The 10787-nt window shown below is 44.1% G+C and overlaps 1 protein-coding gene across 1 annotated transcript; it reads left to right on the forward strand.

Annotated features, from left to right (window-relative positions):
- The first annotated feature begins 2824 nt into the window (after nucleotides 1-2824).
- On the forward strand, nucleotides 2825-10708 carry LOC112576688. Its single transcript, XM_025259328.1, has 2 exons — nucleotides 2825-3133; nucleotides 9437-10708. The coding sequence occupies exon 2, from the start codon at nucleotides 9734-9736 to the stop codon at nucleotides 10706-10708; it is 975 nt and encodes a 324-aa protein (XP_025115113.1). The 5' UTR covers nucleotides 2825-3133; nucleotides 9437-9733.
- The last annotated feature ends 79 nt before the right edge of the window (nucleotides 10709-10787 follow it).

The following is a 10787-nucleotide window of genomic DNA, read 5'->3' on the forward strand; positions in this document are numbered from 1 at the left end:
CACTTCTTGTATTGTCAACTACTTACCGCCAGACAACGTGAGTCTTTTGAAGTGTGAAGACACGGCTGACTTTTTCTCAGGTGTGATCCACACCTGTAACGTGACAGGCAGGTGGGCGACGTATGACGAGGAGATCGAGAAACATTGTTTAGAAATCGATGATCTGTTTTACCGTGTGAAGGACATGAGTGGACAGGTGTACCAAAACCTCTTCTGTGCCATTTGTAACGGTCGTCATCTCACGTTGTCTTCGCCGTCAAACGAGCCTTTTATGTCCATAGCCAGTGAACCGGTGCCACCTCTCACTCTTCTGCTGGGAGTTGTGTCCAGACCTACAGAGCACGAGAAGCAAGAGACCAGCAAATGTCTGCGTGGACAGGGGCGTGTACTCGATGTAAGTCTTGTACCAGCATTTGACATGTCAGGCTGGCTTGTACCTCTGTACACCATAGTATGTAGGAAGTAGGTTACTCGGGTTCATCCCGTGTTATTTTGCTGTTAACCTTCGATCTATTGCTTCATTTGAGACAAACCTGTGTGACCAGTGAAGAAAATCATGAGATACTTTTAATGTCCTCTCTAAACATTTATCCCTGACAGATCATCAGCAGCAGCAGGTGCACCATGCCAATCTTTCGGCTGCTTTTATCCATTCCCTATTTCTCTCTCTCTGTTTATATCTATCTCAATTCTATCTCAAATTAGTAGTTGTCTGTGTCAGGTCATTAGGTCAAGCTATGTATGCGGTGTCTTTAGCAGTGCGGTGCTTTTAATCCGAGCAATAAAGGTTTCAAAAATGACCACCATGAAGAGATATAAAGGAGTAGCCTGAGATATTCGAGGCTACTAGAGTTACCATGGTGAGTGTGGCCTGGAAGCCTTGCAGAGGACTATTTGCCGGGACACATAGTCTCAACCGAGCCCCAGACCCGCCAACCCTCCCCAGGCGCACATATCTGGCACTGTTACATTCCACACGCACCTACAGTCACATACACATATTGACACAGACTATTACTAACACGCAAACATACTAACAGGCATATGCACGCTCGCACGCTCACACACACATTCTCAATGTTCAATATTTCAATGGCTGGGGAAGAACTGAAGAACCGTCGCTATGTTGAGTACAAAACATTTTTGATTAATGAATACACGCATTTGGCAGAATTTTATACCTTTCCTCCATTTCTATCACCTTGAACATTCTTTCTAACACCAGCCGAGTTTGTAGAAATGGAGGAAAGGCACAAAATCCTGTACTTCACCATTAAAAACGTTCAGTACACAGCATAACGACATAAGGGGAGGGGGAAGAACTTATTATTTTTTTTTTATAGAGAAAATTAGGCTGTCTTAGTCTACATTTGTTTTCGATAATACCAAAAACCAATCCCTTTACACCTAAATTTAAAAATAGAAAGAGAATGTCATCGATTATCTCTTGCAAACAGCCGTTCAGCTCCCGAGTAACGGTAATTAATTACACCACAGCGGGTCCTTTAATAGCTTTGCCATCGGGGGGATCAGATAGTTGAACAGATTTGAGGTTTTAAAGATACTTTCGACAGAAACTTCGCTAATATGAGGCCTCACGGCGATGTTTGCTCGACACTAAACAGAACCATTTACACGGTGTCGAGTTTGGGGATAAAAGGCGGAACCAAGCAGACGCCTCCACTGAGGTCTCCGAGTGTGGACAGCGAGCCTCCGTGTCGGACACAGCGGGAGGCAGTCAATAAACCTGTCGTCAAGAGAAACAGAGGACTGTGTAGACAACAGTTCTGTCACTAGCACTGGTCGGTGGGGACTATGACAGGGCAAGGAGCTGACAGAACTGTTTCCAGAGCGCCGATATTTTGCTATGTGTGATTGTTTGTCTGTCGTTGACTAGGTAAGAACTGTGGATGTGGAGGGAAGAATCATGGCTTCTCAGCCCAGTCGTAATTTGTGCTTTTTCCTGTTATCTTTTCACATTGTTGTGTCGATTTCGGGACAAAGTTATCAATTAGACGATTGTCAGGGACTAAATGTCAGAATTTCAAACACAAGTTTCCCCTTTACAAGATCATGCACCAACGGCGTCTCTACGCCATCAAACATGGACGTCAGTTCTACACAATTAGAGATGGATGTCAGTTCTGTTGAATCAGATACACACCACAAAGAATATTTTTTCTTCTGGAACAAAACAAGGCAGACACCAGAAGGTTATTTAGAAGAGTATTGTCCTCAGCAATGCGTGGATGATAACATAGATGAGTATGAGATGACCATAACCACGGCCAACACTCCCTTGCTCGTCTCACCAACCAGAAGCAAACCCTTGTGCACCAATATGAATTGCTTCCCCTGTGACTGCGATGGCGCTTGTGACTTCTCGTCAACGCGGTGCTGCTCCCTGGCGTTTCGTACATCGTCTGCAGTCGTCAGCTACGTGGGATGTCTTGTGGACAGCTTCCTTGCTGTTATGAAGTGTCCGGAGCATTGGAGCGACGAGGAGACGACAGTACGGGAGGACTGTGAGCGAAACCCAGAGAACCATCTGCTGGCCGAGCCGGGAACTGACATGGAAAGTGGAAAAACTTTCAGAAACCGGAACTGTGCCACCTGTCACAACGCCAGTTCACTGGCTGTGTGGACACGAAGTCTGCATTGTGAACATTTCCAGTATGTCTATACGGCCACATCTGAGGACAAAATGATCACAATGGCAACAGCTTCTAACACTTCTTGTACTATCAACTTCTTACCGCCAAAAAACGTGAGTCTTTTGAAGTGTGAACACGCGGCTGACTTCTTCTCAGATGTGATCCACACCTGTAACGTGACAGGCAGGTGGGAGGCGTATGACGAGGAGATCGAGAAATATTGTTTAGAAATGGACGATTTGTTTTACCGTGTCAAGAACAGGACTGGACAGGTGTACCAAAACCTCTTCTGTGCCATTTGTAACGGTGACTACCCACAGCCAGTTCCGTGTGCCTCTGCATCTTTGAGTCCTGGCGGTAAAAACTCTCCAGCACCACTGCCCCCTCTTACTCTGCTGCTGGGTGTTGTTTCGAGACCAGAGCACGAGAAACCACGAGAGCTGACTGTGTGTCATCGTGGACAGTGGCAAGGATTGGATGTGAGTCGAGTACACATTTTTCACCTTTAAGGCAAGTTTATGTTGCTGGATTAGAGCCCACTGCTGTAAGACATAGCATTTCTTAGCTGTGGTGCAGCTTGGGGTATCACTGAATATTGTCAACTGTAATTTTTATGCGTATTTGAAATTCTAACTAGGAATACAATGTGTTGTACAACAACAACAACAACAACAACAACAACAACAACAACAACAACAACAACAACAACAACAATGATGTTCACTTAGCAGTATGTAAATGCCGATGAACTGCATTCTGTACAAAAGACTAAAAGAAATCATGGTCGAAGTAATTAAAAAAGGAGAAAGTGTAGCTGACTGACTAATGAAAGTAAATCACAAATAACATCTGATAGACTGCAGTCAGGGAGACTTAACACTCAAGCTAAAAAAACAGTAGGTGTGCACTCCTTACATGATGGACGATGAAAAAATGCTAAAAGGGTGAAAAGATATTTTACTTTTTGCATGTTGATTGCCACACATTCTTTTAATCCTATACATTTCTAATTATTAAATCATTTTAATATGATTATAATGCCTGAACTTTAAAGTCTAGTCATTTAGGTGATTGTCTTCGATGGTTACACAGACGTTTCCCTTGTGTGTGCAAGGGCTGACATGACAGTCTGCAGTGCCATATGCTCCATGACAAACGATGACCCTTACTTGTCTGTTGTACACGAGGCATTCAGGGGACCAAAGACAATGACGTCACGACAAACAGCAAACAGCGCCGCCATTCACACCACGTGATCGGCTGGAGCAGGCCACGAGGGCCAACAGATGTCCTAGTCATGCCACAGACACAGACCTTTGACATTTCTGACATTTGACCCAGCAGACACAGCGGACTTAGGACCTGGGAACGACCAACATGGCGATGTCATGAAAAGAAGTTAACGACTGTAGTCTGGAACTGTGCTGGTGAGGTGGCGACGCCAGAGCCGTCTAGCGGTGACTTGAGATGGCCAGACTATAGCCTGAACACGATGTTTACTACCCAGGGCCTGTTACTCACCTGACAAGGGTGTGCTCTGCCATGTTTATTGATGTGGCAAGCTTTCCCGCTATTGCAAAAGTAAACAACTCTTTTCCAGAAAAATTGTTGTTGGCCTGAGAGAAATGGATACTCAGAAAACTGTGAATCCTTCAGACCTTGCATGTAAAGCACAGGGCTTAACTATAATCAAAGGGTTTCTCTTTTCGTCACGAATGTGAGTCAGCTCCTCAGTCCACCTGGTTTAAGAAACAGATGGAAGCAGTCTGGTGACTGGTGTGCTGTTGAGTGCGAGCGAAACCAGGAATTGTGACAAAACCAGAATGAAATAACAAGGGAAGAAAAATTCCCAAACAGCCACCGGAGAGAGATGCCTGAGAGATGTTTACAGGGGAACTATGACATGTTGTGAACTCTAGAAACATATCAACGCCTAGTTTCTGTTCATTGTGTTAACACGATGTACTTGCAAGTTGAATATAATTAGAATATAATCAAATATTATATTGTTTAGGCCATCGGCCCGTAACAGAAGGGTGACATCAACTGACATTATACATTTCTAATGCACTACATAAAGATATGTTGCAACATGTTTGATACATAGAGCAGATAACTGTACAGTGTATTATTATTAGAGCACATCTATATGGAGACTAAAATACTACATATAATCAGATAAAGAGCGAGCAAGACAGACAGAGAGAGAGCGAGCGAGAGTGAGAGCGAGCGAGAGAGATAGATAGAGATAGATAGATAGAGATAGATAGATAGAGAGAGCAGCAAACAAATTATTGTTCAGGCCATCGACCCGCATGACAGGGAGTGGTAAGAAGTCTTGTAATTGTCATAAAAAATTCACAAAAAATACACACAGCAACACAGCATTTTTCCGATTCCCTTAAAAATGTCGAGCACATGTTATCGGCCTGTTCCTGCCGCTAAGTAGAACCTTAACTTAAAGACCAATGGACTTTATTAAATGTCAAAGGTATATATTTCTCTCGAAGAACAGTATACCCGAGACTGTCGGGGCCCGAGACACATCAACCTCAAATAAAGTTCTGTTTCATTTCTATCTGTGCAGACTGGACAGCTGCAATGAGAAGATAACTTATTGCCTGTTACTGTTATTACAGACACCCACTCTGTATCTGACTGAAGCAGGTGTAATGTTGGCATTGCTTGAGTTGTACAGGTGATGACATAAGTAAAAGAGGATCTAAACGAATTATGGAAGTGATAAAAGAAAACTACTTTCAGGGGTATTAAGATCAGTCTGTCAGTCTGTAAATATTTATCTTGGTGTACAACCGGGAGATCGTTAAACACTTTTAAACAATAGTTGAACCATTCGTTTTTACTAATTTAATTTTGAGTTGGCTTGTTATTGTCAAGTGTTTCTTCGGTACAATTTTTTATATTTGTCATTCTTCATTTTTATAAACGCTTTGTAGAGGTTTCTGTTCATTGTATAAAGAAGTTCAGTGACCGCTGTTGTTTTCTTTCTTTTCAACCCCCGCAAGCACATGACTCACCTATTTCCTTTTTTTCTTACATTCGTTATCGATCCATGATTGGCTTTTTCTTTAACTTCTATGACAATTTTTTTTCATTTACTGGCGAAGTCCCTCGTTGAACTTGGAATAGCGCATCAATATTCGTGTTAATAAGGTGAGCAGCATCATTAAAGTTTGGTTAACATGCTCTGACTAAGTGCAAGAAAACTCCACTTGTATTTTCATCCCAAGTGATTCGATCACACTAACGACAGCCTCTGTGTGCCGTGGGAAGTCGCGAGGGTCTGCGATGACTTTCAGCATCTCTGCAGCAACAGCACCGGAAGACTTGCTAGTAAAAGTAGCCAAACAGCCCCTGTCTGCTCCATCAAGCAGTGTGACCGGCCCGCTGTCCGGCCAGCTACTTCTGGCTGCCGGTCGTAACTGACCGCTGCAGAGGTCAGGAGAGGTCTCAGTGCATTTCGGGAAAATGTCTGGTTAGGCAGTATGTATTACAATCAAATTCTAGCCTTGATGAACCAAGAAATCAGACAGAAGAAAGTTCGCCCTTGTTTCTCGTTTCAAACGTGACTGGTAATATGTCGCTTCAAGCATGTGTCCAAACTAGGGCTGGCTTTGTCTGAAGAAGACGCCAGACATGAGTCGGTGTGGACTTCTTCGAGCACAAGGTGGCCGGAGCCGTCATCAGCTGTACGCTTGTATCCTGCTGAGCTCCATACGGGACTCAGCTAAACCCCACAATGTCATCCTTGTCCAAGTATATGCTCTAGCTTCCACGTATGGATACAACGAAGTGGAAGAGTTTTACCAACAACTGGACAAAGTTGTAAAGGCAGTTTTGAAAAAGGACACACACGTTGCATGGTGACTGAAGCACCAAGGTCGGCCCAGATGCCTACCAGCAATGGGCAGAAACGGTGGACAAACTTGGCCTTGGTGAAACCAATGACACGGGCATTACACTCTTAGAATTTGCGCACAGCCAGATAATCACCATAGCCAACACCTTACATCCCCACAAGAAATCACGGACGGCCACGTGGCACTCCTCAGACAGATTGGTCCATATCATGATGCCGAGATGCTTGAAATCCAGCATCAACAAAGCCAGTGATTACCCAGTCACTGACATAGGTAGCGACCATGACATCGAACCTGAAAGCGACGAGATTCTCAAACATTCCCCACTTCGCTTTTATTTGTGGAAGTTGCAAGACCCAAACTTTGCAGAAGTCTTCAAGGCCACAGTTGAAGAAAACTTTGCGTCACTGAACCTGTGGAATGTGATGTAGACACCCTCGCTGGAAACATCAAAGAGGGGCTACTATCAATACCCCAAGAGGTTATAGGGCGATCAAGAAAACAAAAACCAGCCATGGGTCATGAAAGATATCCTAGACCTCTGTGATCATAGGAGGGTCTTTAAGAGAGAAAAGAAGCAGCTACCATTTAGAAAGGGATGAAGGCAACTAGGGAGAAATGGATCGAGAACCACATTACAACCTTCACAGAAGAGCTGCTAGCAAAAGAACAGGCTGGCTTCAGACCACGTAGAAGAACAGTTAAGCAGATCTTCAACTGTCGCATTCTCGTAGAAAAGCATCTTCAGCATCGCCGGAACCTTTACAACAACTTCATTAGCTTTAAAAAGGTATTTAAAAGAGTCTGGCACAAGGTCAAGGATGATCCCTATCACCGGTGTTGTTTAATATCTTCTTGGAGAACATCATGCTCGAAGCTCTCCACAACCATCACACTTCTGTTTCCGTTGGTGCCTACACTTTGCGGAGGACAAAGACCTGTTAAGAGGCACTGACTAAGAACTACAAGACCTCACCGACAGACTGACAGTTGAAATGCATATGGAATAAACACCAGCACTGAAAATAGCAAAGTTATGGTCAATGGCAGCGTCAATGTAGAGATATACATGAAAGGGGTACAGCTCGAAGATAAAGCAGCTTCAAATGCCTGAGCTACTATCTCCAAAGAAGGATGCTTCAATCAAGATATCCTCTTCAGGATCACGACGGCAATAGCGACAATGTATAGACCAGATAGGAGCTGGCATAGCCATAAGATAAGGTTCACCACCAAGTTTAACCTGTACTAATCCCTGGTAGTGTCCATGTGGTCTTCTTTGGTCATGTGACTTGGACGACACCCTGTCGAAGACTGTCCTTCAAGGGGTGTCCAGTCACTTAATCCCCAGACACTTAATCCCCAGACACTTCATCCCCGACACTTAATCCCGACACTTAATCCCCGACACTTAATCCTTTATAAAGCATTATGTAATGCTTCTTTCAAAGCATTGAATTAGAATACGTCATCGACACACACTTATTCCTGTACAGAGCAATGTGTGATGTGTGATTTCTATTCACTGATTCTTCTATAAAGCACTGTTTAATGCCTCTATAAAAGTGTTGAGTTAGTAAGATATTTTTATTCTTCGTTGAACGACAGTTCTGTGAACTTGAAATATTATAACCGTAAGAGAAATGCCTTTGGAGTTCACAATAAGGAGTAAAGGTCGATCTATACTAGTTCATGATGGATATGAACTCTGGCTCAAGAAGAAGGCGCTAAACGGAAACCTGAACTGGAGATGTATCAAGCATCAATCACTCAAGTGTCTGGTCACGTTAGTGACAGTTGGAAATGAAATAATCAAGCAGAGAGAAGGCGATGGCAAACAATGCAGTGAGAAAAATGAAGGAGAAGATGACTGAATGAACAACAACGCCGGGGGCTTGTCATTCTGCAGTAAACGTCAACTTACCTCCATAGGTTCTCATGGCTCTACCATGCTGTACCTCCGATCATTAGCTTACCTTTCATATTGATTTACAACAACTACCTCGCGAACACTCAAGAACAATTTTCATATCATATTGTTGAAGAACATTAAATTTACTAGCTTATATGAACTTTAACTAATGTTGTAGATGTTCAAATGACGTTGAAGTTAATAGCATGATTTGAATTTGAATTATTTGAATTTTAATTAAATTTTTCGCTGACTTCATAATTTTTATAGTTAAGGATTTAGTTTAGGGATTAAGTGTCTGGGGATTAAGTGCTTAGGGATTAAAAGTCTAGGGGATTAAGTGTCGGGGATGAAGTGTCTGGGGATTAAGTGACTGGGAACCCCTTCAAGGCACCCTGGAGGGAAGTCGACGCCACGGTGACCAGAGGAAGAACTGACTGACGAATGTCAAAAACTGGACTGGTCGTCGTGTACAGGACCTGCTGACTATCGCCCACAGTCGACAAGAGTGGGGGAACCCTGTCAGTCTGTCCCCAGCCACAGGTGTCTGGAGTAAATATCTCGTTATTATTCCAACGACTACCAAAAATTTAGTAACGTACACAATTCTGAGATTACAAAACAAGTCAACCTTGAGATAAGCAACTAGCTCTCTTGAAGTGTAGTTGTCGTCATCTTTGTTTCGCATGGAAGGGAAAAGGTAGGAGTTTAGTGAAGTGGCTACATGGATTTTATTTCCTGAGAAACAAGCATAACAAAAGAACAACTAAAGGTAAGCACACACACACACACACGGAGTTAATAGCATCAGGTAAGGTGTGACTGTGCTAGCATTATCATAGTTATCTCTTGGTTTATTACTGGTCGACCGTTGTTCTGCTAGTACTATCATGGTCTATCTCTTGGCTCATTACTGATCCATCGTCAGTCTACGAAATGTAATAAATTTGTGAGAACTTGTGTCACTGACCTCAGGTTTTCTTCCGCAGGGCGTGTGTCGCAACCTGACCTGCCCGGCCGGCAAGTTGTTGGACGCGGAGAACAGCACGTGCAGCACGGGCTGGCGAATATCCGGGGCCTGATTTACAAGCTGAACATCAACCTCGTTCCCACCACGGAACTCGCCTTGAATACATCCAGGAAAGAGTCATTTGGAGGAGCTGGTGCTGCAACTTCAACGGCAACTTGAAAACAAAACACAAAACTATGCTTATGAATACGTCTTCACGATCACTTTAGAGTTATTTTTTTCTAACTGTACAGATCAAGCAAAGATAGTCAAAATAATGCTTACAGGGGACATAACAGCGTCAAGGGAGATAAAAAGAGACATTGCAGAGGGTTTCTTAGTTCAGAATCTCCTCATTGATAATTGGATTGTGCAGAGGTTAGATTTTAAGGAGAAAGTAATTCTCATTCAGCACATCGATCTAGAATCGTCCCAAAACACCACGACAGTTGAAAAAAATGTGACTATCTACAAAAATGGTTATAGCACATGGGCTCAAGACGCGTTAAAAGGCCCGTATGTAGCGGAAACACGAAGAATAAGGCTTGTATACGCATTGGTGAAAGGCCCTCCTTCAACAAATAATTTTTCCGACGTTCGAGAATTCTTCGCAATTAAAAGAACCATTCCAGAACCCTTGAAAATAAAAATGAGCCCCTTGCTTTTATGCGCCTTCCTCCAACTCTCGAGGGACGAATTCATGATAAGGGAGGGGGCAGATGGCCAGAAACGACTGGTCGTGGTTAGTGAACATGAGGAGGCGGAGTTAGACAGACTGTTGTACGTGAGGCTGGAGGACAACGAGGTGCTCAACGTGTGCATAGAAACATTAGAAGCCCTCAAGCATGTCCCTAAGGTCAGGTCCTCCCCGCTGTGGCAACACCTCCTGTCCTGGATCGCCATCCCCATGTCTATTCTCTGCGTGGTCCTCACATTCGTTGTCTACGCCTTACTTCCGGCACTGCGCACGCAGCCGGGGCTAAACGTGATGGGCACGTGCGCCGCTCTCTTCGTCGCGCAGGTGGCGCTGATGCTGGCGTCAAACCTTCAGACCTCTGGAGTGTGGTGCCAGGCCCTGGGGATATTAGTTCACGAGGCTTGGCTGAGCGTCTTCTGCTGGATGGTCGTGTGTTCCATGCACATGTTCCAGGTGTTCTCTGCCAAAACTCGCCACGAGTCCAGGTCGCTGATCTGGAAAACACGCAAAACATCGCGGTGTCCATCGCACTTCCGGCTGTCGTGGTGGCGCTAGTAGTCGCTGTCTCGTACGTGCAATCGAAAGGCGAGTCTATCGGCTACAGCAGCGAGTCTTGTTTCCTGAGCTCGCAGCT

The sequence above is a fragment of the Pomacea canaliculata genome, linkage group LG1 (genome assembly GCF_003073045.1).
Source record: "Pomacea canaliculata isolate SZHN2017 linkage group LG1, ASM307304v1, whole genome shotgun sequence".
NCBI lineage: Eukaryota > Metazoa > Mollusca > Gastropoda > Architaenioglossa > Ampullariidae > Pomacea > Pomacea canaliculata.

Bases quoted from the DNA above. Each gene is read 5' to 3' on its own strand.
- LOC112576688 (XM_025259328.1), top strand. From the start codon at position 9,734: ATGCTTACAGGGGACATAACAGCGTCAAGGGAGATAAAAAGAGACATT.